At 42.9% G+C, this 19,236-nt stretch overlaps 1 protein-coding gene across 1 annotated transcript in view; it reads right to left on the bottom strand.

The window, feature by feature from the left end:
• The window catches only part of LOC136866889 (receptor-type tyrosine-protein phosphatase H), an 819,913-nt gene that overhangs the window by 396,304 nt on the left and 404,373 nt on the right, over window positions 1-19,236 (bottom strand). Inside the window, exon 12 of the mRNA XM_068227107.1 lies at window positions 1,960-2,250. Within this exon, the coding sequence (XP_068083208.1) occupies window positions 1,960-2,250 (291 nt within the window). The remainder of the gene's footprint in view (window positions 1-1,959; window positions 2,251-19,236) is intronic.

Below are 19,236 nucleotides of genomic sequence, written 5' to 3'. Positions count from 1 at the left end.
TACATCCGTCGAATAAGTTTTGTGTTTTTCGTGTACTTGTACGTGTGTTAGATAACTCTTAGCAATGCCAAATTCCGCTAACAAACAACTTTATGAAGTAGATGACCTCCATCTATCACTAAAAATGTTTGTAGCGTCTCTGGTTGGTGTGAGTGCTGAAAATAAAGACGATTTAGTTTCCTTTCGCATGCCCCCTTCACTAAACAGTGACACATTACGAGGTGACAGTTCAAATGTATTCATCTCACTGTTTGGTGGAGGAGTGTTAGTGTGTGATTACTTTATCTAGTCCCTGATTTTTGTATTATGAAAGAAATGTAATTGAATTGTAAATGTTTTTCCAATACCAACGGGTAAGCGGTGACGCCGCAAGGTCGAAAACTTCAATTTTACATTATAGGCTCAACACTAACAACATATTAAAACTCAAAACTACCCGACCTTTTGCACAGCAAACTCCTATATTCAGGACGGTTTTAGTGGACTAGACAGCTGTTGTTCTCAATCTCAGGAGCAGAGCTACCTGAATTGGAAACGGCAGAACCAAGGTACAGAAATATTATGATACGTTTTTCCAATTTCTTGAGGATATCTGTGCAGACTAGTTCCTTGGCTTTATCTCTGGAGTATTTTAAAAATTGCACAGGCGAGACAAATTCGCACACGCTGAAACAACAGAAAATATATATGCCAGGAAAATGGCAACATTGGTTAACAAGAAGCGGCGTATAGGTTCATAAAGAGCCGTGTTATTGTGGAACGGGATAGCTTTGTATTGGGGACATCGCAAACTATGGGAATTACACAGTTAAAATCCCCAACTCAGCTGGGAGTTGAACCCAAAGCGCTCTGAACGGAAGACCACTGTGGTCCAGGAACCTGGAACATTCCCTTCCATAACGTTGATAAGTAGCGAGTCTACCGCCTGACACAGCGATAAGCTTTCCTACAGCGTAAATGCTTGTTATTGCGTTTCATGATTCCTGAATGAAGTATTTCGTGTGGTGTAAATTTGTTATTGCAATTCTCACCTCGATGAGGTTGAGAGTGAGCCAGACTGAGGGAGAGCAACTAATGGGGTAAGTTTTATTGTTGTTCTACTTTTTCAATCTAATTATCTATTCATCGAAAATAATGTGTTTCCCACGTGCAGTGACGAACATCTTCGGCCGCTCGAACACTCGCTAACCTGAACACTGAGCTGCTACTTAGTTCAAGTGCTTTCACTGCGCAATACACAAAAAGTAGTACAAGTTAAAAAATTAACCAAAGTTTAAAAATAACGCATTAGGGGGCACACTTAGCTTTGTTCACCTCCCCCTTATTTATTAATAGAACGCTGCCATCGGCATTTTACAGTTATGGAAGTAGTCCTGGTAGACAGTTGACTGAAATTTTGCTCCTTTCACGGTTAATTTCAATTTGAGAAATAGATAAAACGTTTGCCGGGGCTAGAGGAGGTAAGTAGAGTGAAGGCAGACGCACCTTTGTCCCCATATTTTTCAAAAATTCACGAACCTACAGCGAAAGTTTGTCATAGCGAAAGCTCTAAGAGTTGTCCAACGCCTCAGTGAATACCAATTGTTCACCGTTTGACACTCAGATAGGATTTCATGGTACACAACACTACTGATTAAATCAACAACCTTCACGTTTGATCTTCTTTTATCCCGTCTGGTGGACTTCCTTGCGCACCAGTTTTCCCCAGTTTGAAGCTGAAGAGAGAGTTAATACGTGACGCTGACATCTGCCAAGCGATAACTAATGCTCGTCAAATGACTAGAATGGAGCTCCACTAACGGGAAATGACTAATACTCCGAAAACCGTAAAAGAGTAGTTAGTGGGACGTAATAAACCACTAATACTTCGCATCTATGCGCTATTTTCAAATTTCTGTTGATATTTTGAACCGGCCTCTTACACAGTGTGGTGAATTACTGAGATCGTGTTATACTCACTGTTTGCTGGAAGGTTCAATGTTGTAGACTCTGGTTCACTTGAAAAATCATTTTCATTTCTTGCAATAACTGTGATGATGTAGGAATATTCTGGTCTCAGAGAGGTGAGAACAGTATCTTCAGCAAACACTGTTTTGTTATCCTTGTGATCCTCAAAATACTTTCGTGTTCCAGTGAAGGAGAGCTCGTACCTCACGGACTGCCCGTTGAGTCTGCAGGGCTTCTTCCAGAACAGGGAAGCCTGTGTCGCGTTCAGGTCCGCCGCATGCAGGTTGGTTACGGGCTCGGGTGCTGTGGACAAACAACATGAATGTCACTTGAACATGTCGCCACTGCTGCTCCTTCAGCACACCACAACTGTAGAACAGTGGTCTCACGCTGCACACAGCCCCTACACTCAGAAACACCTACCTCCCCAGTAGCCAGAAACCATAAAATGGCCTTTTTTAAAATTAAATTCTTAATATGAGTAGCTAAGGAAAAGTAGATAATGAGAAAATTTAATAGATCAGGACCATACAGTGCAATATCGAAATCTAGAGCCTGTTTTGGGTCCCTAGACCAGGTTAGGTATGGAATGAATGAAGCCCCATCTATCGGCGAGGATAGGAATTGTGCCGACTGCCAAAGCATGTCGCACTCCTCTGAGGAAATTATTAATGACTAACAGATGAAATGTAGTGATATGGGAGACTGTTGCTGGAATGAAAGATGACAGAGAAAGCCAGAGTACCCGTAGAAAAACTTGTCCCGCCTCCGCTTTGTCCAGCACAAATCTCACTTGCAGTGACCTGGATTTGAAGCACGGAACCCAGTAGTGAGAAGTCAGCAAGCTGCCACTTGAGTCACGGAGGTTTTTCATACAATGCAATATATCAGATTAAAAGAGCAGAATAACCCGCCAGCCGCGTAACTCACCACAGAACTGGCGGGCAGCAACAAATACATCGGCCGCCATCTTTAAGGACAAGAAAAGAAAAAAAAATATCAACAACAAGTGTTAAAGCGGGAAGCCAAGGAGGTACTTACCAATCAAAAGGCCCCAACCAACCCAGAGGACATGGAGAAAATACCTCTTCTCGGCGTTGACCATGCAGGAAAACTGAACTTTCAAAGAACAAGGTTTTAATTCGTGAAAAGAAAGAGTAACACCTAATTAATCAAAATGGTCGCCGTCCAATAAATGAAAACCATATTAATTAATAGAAAATTGTAATGAAAAAATAAATCAAATTTATACTTGAAGTCACGGGCCCGTCTTACCTAACCTTGGAGCCAATGATTAAGAATGAACATTTCAGTGAGGTTTACATAAGTGAGCCTGCAGCTCCACAACCTTATCTTCAGGAACCTGAATAACTTTAAGTTAAGGGAAAGTAGAAAATGAATATTAACTTGAAAGAGGAAAATGGATTGGCCAAAGCTTCACAGTAAGTAACTACACGATCAACTCGTGAAAATCAACTGGGCCACGCCCACATTCAAACACAATCGTCGTCATAGCAACCAACACATGTCTCACAACAAGCTAAACGACCAATCACGTAATAAGATAACAACAACCATCAAACAAGCCAAAAATAACAAATGAAAATCAAACCCACCTAAGCATAAGTTTCAAGGTAAAATTAAATATAGGGTGGCATAAAAGACTAAACAGATTAATGGAAACCAGAAACCGCATGCAATTGTTGAACCTCACCTAGTTTTGAGTCGCCATAGGCGAATACGTCTAACTTTAAATTACATAATCAAGGCAAACCTATTCACCGTGAATAATGGTAATTAGAAAATTGCCATATTTCCTTTTACAATTAACTATGCATTTGACATACTTCTTTTAGCGAATTTCACAACATTTTCACTCCATTAAAAAAATTATTAATCGTTCAAAATCTGGCACGAGGAGTAAGTTAAGCTCGAAACACTTTAAAACCCTCAGTTTCTTGAGGTAATTTCCAAGAAGTACTTTAGCTCATGGTCACTGAAGATAAACATTTGCATAGCCTTGTAGACTTACTTGTATATGTCCAATCATCAGGAAGGACAAGTTAGATGTAGCATAATCACAGCTTCATTCTTCTTCTAGTTCACCAAACAAATCAAATATAATATGAGAAATACGATGACCAATAAAAATAGCGAGGAAAACAACAGGTTTTAAAACCTGCGACCCAAGAGGGTCGATAATGGCATTCTTGGAGACCACTTCATCGCGTGGCTTCCTCAGAACAAGTGAACTCACATCATGGCCGGACTGGCTCTCAAGCGAGGTGGCCGCGCTCTGATAGCTCGACCTGTTTAGATAGCTAGACTCTGCAGACGGCCAGTTTAATTAATACAAACATGTAAGAAGCCTTTCAGTCCACAGTCAGAAATATAATCAATGTGAGATGAGTATCTCTAAATCACCTTGTAGTACAGGAGAAACCACACACCTACGTACGTTGAATGACAAGAATTTTACGACGAGATTGCCAGTTCAAAATTGTTTTCTTGGGAAGGATTAAGTACGTTACTCCGTAACAGTCTATTTTAGCCTAATATATCTCCGTACATAATAATGATAACGTTAAATATTCAGAAATATAGAAGAATTGCAACTCACTACTTGACCGGACCCTGGTGGGCGCTAAAGCGCGATCTCCTAACCATTTGCTCATACAATGTTCACCAAGGGAATTTGACGGGTGAGAGGTCACGTCTAGTGCTGAGTCGTGACTCACCACGTGCATGGGAGTGCGACATGTTACACGTCACTTCATCGACGTTCACAATGGAAGATGAAAGACGAACGCCCACGAACTTATAAACTGTTCAGGGCTGTCCATTGGTGAAGAGAACAGATGAAAAATGATGGCATGCAACTGAATGCGAACCAGTCTGTCGATCAATCTATCTTTTGTGGCGAAGCTGCAGATGGTGCGATAGTATGAATGAGGTTGAATTTGTTCCGTGGTTCCAGGTGGTATCAATTACAATGTCGCAAACTTTCCAAGAATGGGGTTCTCGGATTTCGAGAATATTTCTTTAAAATTACCTTACAATTTTCTCTAACAGACTATGATTTTTATAGGCAGGCAAGGAGTCAAGCAGCAGTGAGTTATTTTTACCATGTATGGGCCAAAAGCAGTGTTCGTACCATAGCTGTAGTACTGGCAAGCCCTGTGATGTAAACATTCCCTACTGCCCTTCCCAGGTCCCGACACGCGTGAAAGTATTTGGAGACAGGACGCCTTCCCAGCCAATCTGCCATCCAGACTAACAGTAAGTACTGTATAACTGAATACAAATACGTCAGGGCACTGATGTTCGTTGTTAGCAGTATCTCCTTTCGTATGCATTTCCTCTTCAAATCCCGATTGCTCGGTGTTGATGCTGTCCATCATCAAGTAGCCGCTTTGTCTGCAATCTCGTTATTTTATGACGATCAATGCTGTAGCTCCGTCTGAAGTTGTGGAACCATCCACTACACCCCCTAAAATGAGGGTAACCTATGCCCTGAGCAATTTGATACCCGAAACGTAGTAAGTCACTATCATGCACATCGTGTAACTTGTCTAGAGCATCCTTGAATCGCACAAATTACAGTCTCTTTTAGCACGTTTTTCTTGTCCTCCCTTGAATATTCACCACGCGTTCATGTTGCTGCGGACACATTCTTCGTTTGTAGAACCGGTATAACGACATGCAGATTCATGCGTGGAAAGTCCTTCAGAAGTTGTCTTCGGATCGTGGTGTTGGAGTCATTAGGCCCTGCGAAACAACGAAACTACCAAGTACACTCGAATAGCAAATCATGCAGACATCAAGAATGCTCTTACCACTACGCTACGTTGCAGTCTCTTAGGAGTCTAGCAGACAACTGCAAGCATGGGTCTCCAGCGCCAGGCTCACGGTGTTTCGACCTATCTTGAAAGGCTTGGACAACTATCAACAGTTTTCGAACTCGCCATGACCTGCTGCATTACTGGGAAAACTTTCGTCTGCAGAATGTGGTTGTCTACATCTCAGAGCAGAAGCATTAATTACAGAATGCGCACAAAGTCCGTATATCCCTTCGAGCATACAAATCGATAGAGAGGACGCTCCGTATGTTCTGTTACGGCCTCTCTACTACATCAAGACTTTGTTCTTCTTACCGTCTGCCAACCTCCGCCATATTCTCACCACCTGCATGCTCACTCAGCTGCTCTACTCCACTGCTGCGTCTCTGCTGTGACGTCATGTTCGAGCAACTTCTGGACTCGCCTTTCTACCAGCTATATAAGTGTGCTCCTGCCTCTTTTCGCCGGTCAGACATCGAGTGTAAGAGAGAGCAGAGTATTTCGAAGGCGGCTGCTCCGTTGCGATATTTTAAATTCTCATTCTGAAAATGCTGCATTGAAAATCGTCGTACAGACTGGGTGAGCAAATGTTTTAACTTCTTCGTGTTTGGTGTTTCTATCAAGACTTAAAGACTGAACTATTGATCATTTAATGCCCTTCTGGCTTTGATTCTAACTAAAATCCTTCAGACGGATATCTTTATTAATCTTGAATTTCACACGGTGGACTATATCTGGACAAATGTTAAGAGTGTTGCCACATCTTGAACTCTTGCTTGATAGCGCACTGGTCGCGCTTCGCTGTTAACTGATAGGGTTTAAGCAGCCTGGAAAAATCCCCCCTTTCCCTCCTTCCTCTGCCTGTCTCCTCTTTTTTCTTTCCGCTGAATTAATACCTTTTTTTAACGTGCTCTATTTCTCTATTTTGCTTACCCTTTTTTCGGTTTGTTAAATAACTGTAAGTGTGGCCTTTAAATCAGCATTAACAAATTGTTATTAACACCCCCTTCTTTTTAAGCGTTGTGGTTCACTAAATATAAATTGTGGTTCTGTATCAATCACGATTCATGGGTTTTGCAGAGACTCATGGGTGCTGTTTGTAGAAATCTCTAGTCAAGATCTATTCCGATTGTATTTAATTGTAAAAGGTCTGTGCCATTAGCCCTTCTGCCCATTAGCCCTTTAGCCCATTAGCCCTTTTGCCCATTAGCCCTTCAGCCAATTAGCCCTACAAGGAATGTGCGGTAAGGAGGAGGAGGAGTCCTTTCATCCTTTTTGCCCTTCTGATAAGATGTAACCCCTGGGTTCCATACCCTATCACGATTTTTTTTCGGCTTAGCATTTTGCATTGTAGCCCTCGCCTGCATAAGCTACATGCTTGTAATCTATGCCAACAGATTGAAACAATATGTTTCCGAACCGATATTTCATGTTACATATTTATGTAATAACTTGTTCAACAGCTAGGGACTTAAATGTAAGCAGAGTATTTCTTATAGCACTAGCGTTCTGTACTTCCCGCATAAGCTGCATGCTTGTAACCCCTGCCAACAGACTGACTGATATTTCATGTTACATGTTTATGCGATAACTGGTTCGCCTGATTTTCACACAAGACGAATGATGGAAGGTAAATAATTTGAAGTTATACTTTGGCTATATCGTTTACCGAGCGAGTTAGCTGCGCAGTATGGGTACAGTGTGTTTTTGATTTTTTTACACTAGGCAAATCATTGAAGTTCTAGTTTTGCAATATTGCTCACTGAGCGAGTTAGCTACGCAATATGTGCACAGTGTGTTTCCATAGTTTTTGATTTTACACTAAGCAAATCATCAAAATTGTACTTTTGCTCTGAACACATCAAACAATGTTCTAATCATATGTTGAGGTTAACAACATCGATTACAGTGTTCGATTCTAGTCTTGGTATGTTTCATGCTGATCTTCTTAGAACAAGGATACCCCCTAACATGTTCTAAACACATGTTGTATTGAGTACAGTGTTCGATTCTAGTCTTGATCACTTATTTTGTGTTCTGAACACATCGATCAATGTTCTGATCACATGCTGTATCGAGTACAGTGTTCGATTCTAGTCATGATCACTTATTTTGTGTTTTGAACACATCAATCAATGTTCTGATCACATGTTGAAGTTAACAACATCGATTACAGTGTTCTATTCTAGTACTGTTATGTTTCAATCTGATCTTCTTAGAACAAGGGTATCCCCTGACATATTCTAAACACATGATGTATTGAGTACAGTGTTCGATTCTAGTCTTGATCACTTATTTTGTTTTCTGAACGCATCAATCAATGTTCTGATCACATGTCGTATTGAGTACAGCGTTTGATTCTACTCTTCTTATGTTTCGAAAGTCTAAACATGCACAATAATGTTATCGCTGCACACGCTTGCCTTCGGGATGCAGGTTTAAACTTGTTCGATATAAAGCTATGCCTTGACATAAGAGGCGGAGGAGGAGGTAGAGAAGGAGGAGGAGGAGGAGGAGGAGGAGGAGGAGGAGGAGAATGATAAGGCCTTAACAGCCTATGTATAGTCGCCATTGTTTAAAGATGATAGCTGTCAAAAGAATTTTTCAAATTATCCACCACCACATTTCAGCTAAAGAGGGCAGCAGGGTTTTCTTTTCATTAAGCACATAGAATTTCAAATTGCCCTCCACCGCATGCATAACAGCAGCTGTTATCTTGCGCAGTAGCCTCTAAGGTAGCTTTCTTCATAAGAGTAGCTGCCATCTTGTGCGAGCACCCCTAGGCTGTCTCATAAGGAGCTATGTATAGTCACCATTTTGTGTCCGCCATCTTGCGTAAGCATCCCTAGGACATCTCAAGCCATCTTGTGTCTCATAAGAGCAGCCACCATCTTGTAGAAATAGATAGCTGCCAATGCCAAATGGCATAAGTAGGAATCGAACCGTTGATCTCATCATTAGACTATGTTTTTTCTTGTTCCTGATACTACGAACCTACGTATTAGGCGGAAAAATTTTGTCCGTTTTGCTCTACGATGCACCGTTTTCGAGATATTTAACATTTTGCATTTAAGCCTCCAAATTTAATGAATCGAACCAGCACGGTACGTTATACTCTCTACCATAGCTAGACCTGATCATGTTATGAAGACTCGCTTCAATACAAGCTAAAACAGAGCAAATGCCAAAGGGCCTAAGTAGGAACCGAACCGTTGATCCCATCATTAGACTATGGTTTTCTTGTTCCTCATACTGCGAACCTGGGTATTAGGCAGAAAAATTTTGTCCGTTTTGCTCTACGGTGCACCGTTTTCGATATATTTAACATTTTGCATTTAAGCCCTAAATTTAATGAATCGAACTAGCACGACACGTTAGCCTCTAAGCTAGCTTTCTTCATAAGAGTAGCAACCATCTTGCGCAAGCACCCTTAAAGCGTCTCATAAGGAGTTGTGTATAGCCGCCATCTTGTGGCCGCCATCTTGCGCAAGCATCCTTAGGGCGTCTCAAACCATCTTGTGCAAGGACCCTTAAGCCGTCCCAAAAGAGCAGTCGCTATCTTGCGCAAGCATCCCTAGGGCATCTCATAAGGAGCCATGTATAACTGCCATCTTGCGCAAGCATCCCAAGGGCGTCTCATAAGAACCTGTGTATAGCAGCCATCTTGCGTAAGCACCCTTAAGGAGTCATGTATAGCCGCCATCTTATGCAATTAGCGTCGAGAGAGGGCTGCTGTAGAATTTTTCTTTTTAAATTATCCACCACCATATTTCAAAGGTATCTAGCTAAAGAGGGCAGCACTGCGGATGACAGGTGACGAATTTACATCTACTACGATAAAGAGGGCAGCACGGTGCTCTCTGGATTAAAGATGGCGGATGACAGCTGTCAAAAAAGCACGTGGCTATGTTTACCAAACAAGAGCACGTGGAATTTGCCGCCACCACATTTCAAAGGTATCTAACTAAAGAGGGCAGCACTATGCTCTGTTGATTAAAGATGGCGGATGGTAGCTGTCAAAAAAGCACGTGAGTTTGTTTCCAAACAAGAGCATGTGGAATTCTTCAATTTGCCGCCACCACATTTCAAAGGTATCTAGCAAAAGATGGCAGCACGGTGCTCTCTTGATTAAAGATGGCGGATGATAGCTAACAGAACTTTTTCAAATTGCCCGCTACTACGTGCTTAAGGTAGTAGCCATAAAGAGGGTAGCACGGTGTTCTGTGGATTAAAGATGGTGGATGACAGGTGATGAAATTGCCCGCATGATAGCAGCACAGTGCTCTGTTGATTAAAGATGGCGGATGACAGCTGTCAAGAAAGCACATGGCTTTGTTTCCAAACAAGAGCACGTGGAATTTGCCGCCACCACATTTCAAAGGTATCCAGCTAAAGAGGGCAGCACTATGCTCTGTTGATTAAAGATGGCGGATGGTAGCTGTCAAAAAAGCGCGTGAGTTTGTTTCCAAACAAGAGCATGTAGAATTTTTCAAATTGCCGCCACCACATAGAGGGCAGCACGGTGCTCTCTTGATCAAAGATGGCTGCTCTCATGTGGAATTGCCTGCCACCACATTTCAAAGGTATCTAGCTAAAGAGGGCAGCACGGTGCTCAAAGATGGCTGCTGTCAAAAAGCATTTTTCAAATTATCCGCCACCACATTTCAAAGGTAAGTAGCTAAAGAGGGCAGCACTGTGCTCTATAGATTAAAGATGGCGGATGACAGCTGTCAAAAACATGTGGCTTTGTTTACCTCGCACTGGTTAGGTTAAGTTGGTAGCACTAAGGTTTAGAACCGTCAAGATGGCAGCACTGCGGATGACAGGTGACGAATTTGCAGCTACTGCGATAAAGAGGGCAGCACAGTGCTCTGTAGTTTAAAGATGGCGGATGACAGCTGTCAAAAAAGCACGTGGCTGTCAAAAAGCACGTGGCTTTGTTTACCACACGCTAGTTAGGTTAAGTTGGCACTACTGAGGTTTAGGCCCGTCAAGATAGCAGTACTGAGGTTAGCGATGCGTTGTTGTCTGTCAAAAAGCACGTGGCTGTCAAAAAACACATGGCTTTGTTTACCTCGCACTAGTTAGGTTAAGTTGGCACTACTGAGGTTTAGGCCCGTCAAGATGGCAGTACTGAGGTTAGCGATGCGTTGTTGTCTGTCAAAAACCACGTGGCTGTCAGAAAACACGTGGCTTTGTTTACCTCACGCTAGTTAGGTTAAGTTGGCACTACTGAGGTTTAGGCCCGTCAAGATGGCAGCAGTGAGGTTAGCGATGCGTTGTTGTCGATGACAGCTGTCAAAAAGCACGTGGCTTTGTTTACAAATTCAAATCTCGCGCCAAAATTCAAATTTCCCGCCAAAATTCAGATTTCCGGCGGGGGGTGGAGGGAGCCCTGGGAGCCCGGAGGAGGTGGTGGCGGCCGAACTCTCCTCTTATACTACTTCTGTTGTATGCTCTTTCCCCTCTGTTCTCTTTTTATTAACATTGCACTTACCACGGACAACCCTCTTGGTCGGTCCGGCGAAGCTTCACCGACTCTGCTGATAAGAAAAGAAAGCAATGTCTTTTCTAATACATTAGTTTACGTGTCGCTATTATCTAAAGAGAATTATTGGTTCTGGTATCGGATATATGTCTTTCCGCGGTGTGACAAGTTACCTCCAGCAAAATGACACCTGCTTGCTCTAGGTACTGAGTTGCTCGAAATAAATACCGTTTCGTAATCCCTTGTGCCGTGGATCGATCCCATTATCATTACCTGTGCTGTGATTATACTTCGTTTTCCCATTGCTATAAACATATCATTTTCTGATATAGTATTTAATAACGCCACAGTTTCTACCGGCCAAGCGTGGTTCCAACATCAAGCTCTGAGCGATCAGCTGATGTAGGCGGTCTTCCATACGAAGAGCACTGCGGAGTGTTTTTAAATCTCGATTTAAGCGCGCTCCTTATGATTAATTGATTTAAACTATTGAAGATGGCAATGAATGCAATTCCCTAGGAATATTTCCATTCCTTTTTGTATGAAAAGTGTTAAGTATCATTCTATACGTGTGATATTCTGATGTGTATCAGCTAAGCGATACGGTGACGTTGTTAACCTATTTTAGTTACTTGTCTTCTAATTTCACAACTTTAATTTTTCTCCGTAATATTCGTCTGAAATAGTTAATTTTAAAAATATTTTCACAATGCTGCAAATAATAAACTCAACAAAACACACCAATAACCTGGATTTCTAATAATGCCGATTTTATGCTGGTTCAAGGGCGCCTATACTCGATGGCAAGCGGGGGACACGCCCCCCTCCCCCCTAGCTTTCAGGGAAAGGAAAAATCTAATATAGTGAGGCGTTTTTCTTTCAAGAAAATAATTTAGAAGCTGGTGATAGCGGATAGCGTGGGTGGTATTCTACCGTGAATACAAGTCGCCATTCACCTTCCAAAATATTTAAAATACTACATGTCCCCAGGTCTAGGCCCCCGCTACAAGCTATCCTATGGGCGCCCTTGTGCTGGTTAAGCCTTATAAATCAATAAACGTGACTAATAATAACGCAATCGTCCCCATTGCACTTATAATAATTATCATAAAGGTAATTTTGAAGTGGCCAATACTTTATGCAGCTGATAACCTCAAGGTTCTCTCATTAAAAAAACAGCCATCACCATAATCACAATTATTCACTAACCTTCACGTTTAGTTTATAGATGTACAGTTATGCTTGATGATAATTATTGTTTTACATGTCCTAACATCTAGGTTATCAGCCACTATCAGATATGAATAAGCACACACACATACACACCAAAAGTCGGTCAACTGTTCTAAATGCTCAGGCTATATCAAACTATAACTGAGTTAGTTAAGCCTAATAAGATGTAACATTCGCCTCATGACCTACTGTGTGTAACTAGCTTTTAAGGTCTAGGATTCGAGTAGCGAGGGGGGATTCAAACTATGTACCATCCCGGCATTTTCCTGGAAGGAGTTTGGGAAAATCCGGGTAAAACCACCACTCTAAGGATGGCCACTGTCAGCACCGGGATTCGAACTTCCTATCTCCAGACATCCGGCTCAGCCGCAGTCATGGTGCGCGACTTACCGCTGTGCTATACGGTCCAGAAATAAACTTAGGCTACAGAAAGAACGAGTATGTCAAAAAATGCTCAAAATAAGATAAGTCCACGATGTAGTATAAGTCAGAACTAAACTACAGTAGGCCTAATATTTCATTTGGTCCCAAGTAAGCATGTCTATGGGAGAAGAGTACAAGTCATTTTCGTTTTCTCTGGAAGCCTGTATGAAATCAAGACATATATTAATCCGTACCTGTGAAAAGATATATTTTACTCGCCTTTTCAAATCTCTGACTGCGATTGTAAGCAGAGCAAGATATGACTATTTTTGCTATATTTCTTCAGACTGGTGTACTTCAATTATCACATAAAAATACGTGTTTTTATGTGTGTAATATATTAAAATTGTATAGAAAAAGCCTGATTTGTCGACAGTAAATCCTTGAAATCTCTCCGCTTACGCCGATGGCCCGCGGAAACTACGATAGGTGCCCAACATCAGCTGATTTGTACCGTGGCGCCCTCTCTATCTGTTTGTATGGTCGAATGTATACCCCTGCTCCTTGTCAGATACCCATTGTTATCGCCTTCGATTTTTGACAGCAGTTCGTGCCAAGATATTGAAAGAATGACTGCTACAACTGATAATATGATTGAGGAAAGTTTGCTGGTCGCTGTGCGGATTACTAGCAAATCAATTAAAAGTGTGAGGTACGTTTTCGTTGCGCGGTTTATGAAAGCAGCACCCACAAAGAAGACGTTGTTAGCGTGGGAAAATAAATCCTTTCTAACGGGCAGTGTTCGTTACACGCCGAGAAGTGGAATACCATCCACCTGACTTGAATTTGGTGTTATGATCCTATTAAGGATGGTCCAAGTTGTTCTTGGGAGATCAGACCTCGAAGTAGGTGGGAAGAAAGGCCAGAGGTGTTCACCTATTTTTGAGATCCATTCTTCCTTCCATTGGGCATAGGGGTTGAAATTGTCTTCTGTGAGCTTCTGAGCGAACTTAACTGGCGGATGTCTAGATTTCAACCGGTTCCTCTGAAGGTCAGGAATATTGGAGTGGATGGGCAAGTCAGGGTTCTCATCCTGGAGCATTCTCTCAACAGTGCTTGTGCTCTACGGAATGAAGGAGGCATGATGTTGCTCAAGACAGGAAGCCACTAGGTAGGAGTTGATCTTCTTACCCATGAAATAATCCTCATGGTGTTGTTGAGTTGAGTGTCCACAAGTTTCACATGGCAGCTGTTGACCCACACAGGAGCACAATATTCTGCCGCAGAGAAAACTAAACCAAGGGCAGAACATCTCAAGGTAGTTGCAGAAGCACCCCAGGTAGTACCACACAACTTCTGCAGAATGTTGTTACGACTCCTAATCTTTGCTGCTGTATTTACTAGATGTTGCCTGAAGGAGAGTGTCCGATCTAATGTTATACCTAAGTACTTTGGGTATTGTGACTGAGGACCTTACCGTTAAAAGACACTTGGAGAGTGCAGTTTACCATTTTGTTATTTAGATGAAAGCAGGACACCTCAGTTTTGCTGGTGCTTGGTTGGAGTTTCCATTTCCGAAAATAGTCTCTAAGAATGGAAAGGTCATCAGTTAAAATGTTATTATTTTTCTTTTTTTTTTTGCTAGTTGCTTCACGTCGCACCGACACAGATAGGTCTTATGACGACGATGGGAGAAGGAAGGGCTAGGAGTGGGAAGCAAGCGGCCGTGGCCTTAATTAAGGAACGGTACAGCCCCAGCATTTGCCTGGTGTGAAAATGGGAAACCACGGAAAACCATTCTCAGGGCTACCGACAGTGGTGTTCAAACCTACTATCTCCCGAATACTGGATACTGGCCGCATTTAAGCGATTGCAGCTATCAACTCAATCAATACTGATCTGCATTTAGGGCAGTCGCCCAGGTCGCAGATTCCCTATCTGTTGTTTTCCTAGCCTTTTCCGAAATGATTTCAAAGAAATTGGAAATTTATTGAACATCTCCCTTGGTAAGTTATTCCAATCCCTAACTCCCCTTCCTATAAATGAATATTTGCCCCAGTTTGTCCTCTTGAATTCCAACTTTATCTTCATATTGTGATCTTTCCTACTTTTATAGACGCCATTCAAACCTATTCGTCTACTATTGTCATTCCATGCCATCTCTCCGCTGACAGCTCGGAACATACCACTTAGTCGAGCAGCTCTTCTTCTTTCTCTCAGTTCTTCCCAACCCAAACATTGCAACATTTTTGTAACGCTACTCTTTTGTCGGAAATCATCCAGAACAAATCGAGCTGCTTTTCTTTGGATTTTTTCCAGTTCTTGAATCAGGTAATCCTGGTGAGGGTCCCATACACTGGAACCATACTCTAGTTGGGGTCTTACCAGAGACTTATATGCACTCTCCTTTACATCCTTACTACAACCCCTAAACACCCTCACAACCATGTGCAGAGATCTGTACCCTTTATTTACAATCCCATTTATGTGATTACCCCAATGAAGATCTTTCATATATTAACACCTAGATACTTACAATGATCCCCAAAAGGAACTTTCACCCCATCAACGCAGTAATTAAAACTGAGAGGACTTCTCCTATTTGTGAAACTCACAACCTGACTTTTAGCCCCGTTTATCAACATACCATTGCCTGCTGTCCATCTCACAATATTTTCGAGGTCACGTTGCAGTTGCTCACAATCTTGTAACTTATTTATCATTATATAGAGAATAACATCATCTGCAAAAAGCCTTACCTCCGATTCCACTCCTTTACTCATATCATTTATATATATAAGAACACATAAAGGTCCGATAACACTGCCCTGAGGAACTCCCATCTCAACTATTACAGGGTCAGACAAAGCTTCACCTACTCTAACTCTCTGAGATCTATTTTCTAGAAATATAGCAACCCATTCAGTCACTCTTTTGTCTAGCCCAATTGCACTCATTTTTGCCAGTAGTCTCCCATGATCCACCCTATAAAATGCTTCAGACATGTCAATCGCGATACAGTCCATTTGACCTCCAGAATCCAAGATATCTGCTATATCTTGCTGGAATCCTACAAGTTGAGCTTCAGTGGAATAACCTTTCCTAAAACCGAATTGCCTTCTATCGAACCAGTTATTAATTTCACAAACATGTCTAATATAATCAGAAAGAATGCCTTCCCAAAGCTTACATACGGTTAAAATGTTCTCCGTTTCTTTCAGGTTACTACACTGACCGACAGTGACAATGCAACACCAAGGAGGAGTGGTTCGAAAGGGATGAAAGTTGGGGAAAAAAACAGAGACGGCACGGACGAATAATTGATGTTTATTTCAAACCGATATGCAGGTTACACAATGCGCACGGCATCGACTCAGTAGGATGTAGGACCACCGCGAGCGGCGATGCACGCAGAAACACGTCGAGGTACAGAGTCAATAAGAGTGCGGATGGTGTCCTGAGGGATGGTTCTCCATTCTCTGTCAACCATTTGCCACAGTTGGTCGTCCGTACGAGGCTGGGGCAAAGTTTGCAAACGGCGTCCAATGACATCCCACACGTGTTCGATTGGTGAGAGATCCGGAGAGTACGCTGGCCACGGAAGCATCTGTACACCTCGTAGAGCCTGTTGGGAGATGCGAGCAGTGTGTGGGCGGGCATTATCCTGCTGAAACAGAGCATTGGGCAGCCCCTGAAGGTACGGGAGTGCCACCGGCCGCAGCACATGCTGCACGTAGCGGTGGGCATTTAACGTGCCTTGAATACGCACTAGAGGTGACGTGGAATCATACGCAATAGCGCCCCAAACCATGATGCCGCGTTCTCTAGCGGTAGGGCGCTCCACAGTTACTGCCGAGTTTGACCTTTCTCCACGCCGACGCCACACTCGTCTGCGGTGACTATCACTGACAGAACAGAAGGGTGACTCATCGGAGAACACGACGTTCCGCCATTCCCTCATCCAAGTCGCTCTAGCCCGGCACCATGCCAGGCGTGCACGTCCATGCTGTGGAGTCAATGGTAGTCTTCTGAGCGGACGCCGGGAGTGCAGGCCTCCTTCAACCAATCGACGGGAAATTGTTCTGGTCGATATTGGAACAGCCAGGGTGTCTTGCACATGCTGAAGAATGGCGGTTGACGTGGCGTGCGGGGCTGCCACCGCTTGGCGGCGGATGCGCCGATCCTCGCGTGCTGACGTCACTCGGGCTGCGCCTGGACCCCTCGCACGTGCCACATGTCCCTGCGCCAACCATCTTCGCCACAGGCGCTGCACCGTGGACACATCCCTATGGGTATCGGCTGCGATTTGACGAAGCGACCAACCTGCCCTCCTCAGCCCGATCACCATACCCCTCGTAAAGTCGTCTGTCTGCTGGAAATGCCTCCGTTGACGGCGGCCTGGCATTCTTAGCTATACACGTGTCCTGTGGCACACGACAACACGTTCTACAATGACTGTCGGCTGAGAAATCACGGTACGAAGTGGGCCATTCGCCAACGCCGTGTCCCATTTATCGTTCGCTACGTGCGCAGCACAGCGGCGCATTTCACATCATGAGCATACCTCAGTGACGTCAGTCTGCCCTGCAATTGGCATAAAGTTCTGACCACTCCTTCTTGGTGTTGCATTTGCTCTGTCAGTCAGTGTATGACTTGTAGCTAAAGCTATATCATCAGCATAGCAAAATGTTCTATATTTCGTTGGTGGCAAATCTGATACATACAGATTGAACAGGAGAGGAGCCAAGACTGATCCTAGAGGGAGACCCTTGTTCAATCTTCTCAGCTTGCTATTCCTATTCCGTAGAACAACCTGAAAGAGACTATTATTAATGATGTTTCCAATTAATTGTACCGTGGTTTTGCATGGTAATACCTGAAGACGTTTATACAGCAGCCCTTCTCTCCAAACCGTGTCATGAGCAGCAGAAAGATCCAGAAAAACAACAGACGTTTTCAACTGTTGCTGAAAACCTGCTTCTATGCATGTTGTGAGTGCAAGGACTTGGTCACAACAGCTACGATTCTGCCTAAAATCAGCTTGGTCAATAGGAATATGTTGATTAATTACAATGCTAATTCTGTTGTATAGTATTCTTTCAAGGAGTTTGTAGCAACAACTGAGGAGAGCGATTGGTCTGTAGCTTTGTGGTATATCTTTTGGTTTGCCAGGTTTCAATATGGCCAGGATTTTAGTACTCCTTAGGAAGAATGCCTCTCTGAAATATGTCGGTAAAGAAGCACGTCAACCACCTTCTCGCATTCCGTCCCATATTTACGATAAATTCAGGATGTATTCTATCGAAACCTGGTGCCTTTCCAACTTTCCTGTCCTATAATGCTGTATCAACCTCATCAATCGTGAAGGCTTCAGAGTACTCGGAAGAGGTTGGAGAGGTACGTTTAAGCATCCTTTGGTTCTTTTTCACCGTTTTTGTAAGCTTTTTATCTTATGTAACCCTTGAAGTTAAAACTATATGGGAGGCTATTGTGTTTGTTGAGATAGTTGACTTCTCTCTAACTCCTGTTGAGCTTCCTCCAAGTTTTCTCAATAGGCTCCAGGCTTCTCTAGTGTAATGAGAGAAATACAAGTTACTAACTGCTTCTGTCCATTTCTGTCTAAGATTTTCATCCAAACTCCGTAATAGCTCCTCACAAGTCGTATGGGCACCTGTTTCAAGAAAACCTTTGTATAGGGCATCGGTCTGTTCACTCCATCCAGGAACGTATTCTTTCCTGTAGCCTCATGGGATGTGCTTTTTGGCTACAGATTTCAAAGCACTACAAATCTCGGATAATTATCGCTGGTTTCCGGAATCCATCTGATGCATTTGTCCAGCTCTTCAGAGAATTTCTTCCAGTTTGCCTTTTTAAAGTCCAGCGTGGGCGTGGGAAAGATCTAATTAAGGGAACAGAGATGCCCATCTCAAGGAAGATTGGTCTGTGTTGACTATTTGGGAAGTCCCCCAAAACTTCTCTCATCATGGGTAGAGGGTTGCCAACAGAGTCACATGTGACGAAACAGAGGTCTGGGTTGGTCTCGCTTCCAAGCAGCAGATCTAAACGTGCCTTTGTCTTTTGAATCAAATATAAGATGTACGTTTTGGTCTTCTGACCATTCTACTAAAGCTATGCCGCAATCATCGTTTCTTGCATATTTCCAAGTTTCGTGATGGCTGTTGAAGTCGCCAGCATAGATAGTTGGATGACTTGCATCTGGAAGAGGTGGGGTTGGCCAGCAGATGGCTGGAGGTTTGTAGATATTTACGATGGTTACATCTTGCAGTTTTATTGTTACAGTATGAATAGTATTAATTGTACTTGATGAGATGAATTCAACGGGCATATGTAGCAATACCATATACA

Source organism: Anabrus simplex, chromosome 3, assembly GCF_040414725.1.
Source record: "Anabrus simplex isolate iqAnaSimp1 chromosome 3, ASM4041472v1, whole genome shotgun sequence".
In the NCBI taxonomy this organism is placed as follows: Eukaryota; Metazoa; Arthropoda; class Insecta; order Orthoptera; family Tettigoniidae; genus Anabrus; species Anabrus simplex.
The sequence above is the reverse complement of the archived record's forward strand: the minus strand, read 5'-3'. Positions and strand labels throughout refer to the sequence as shown.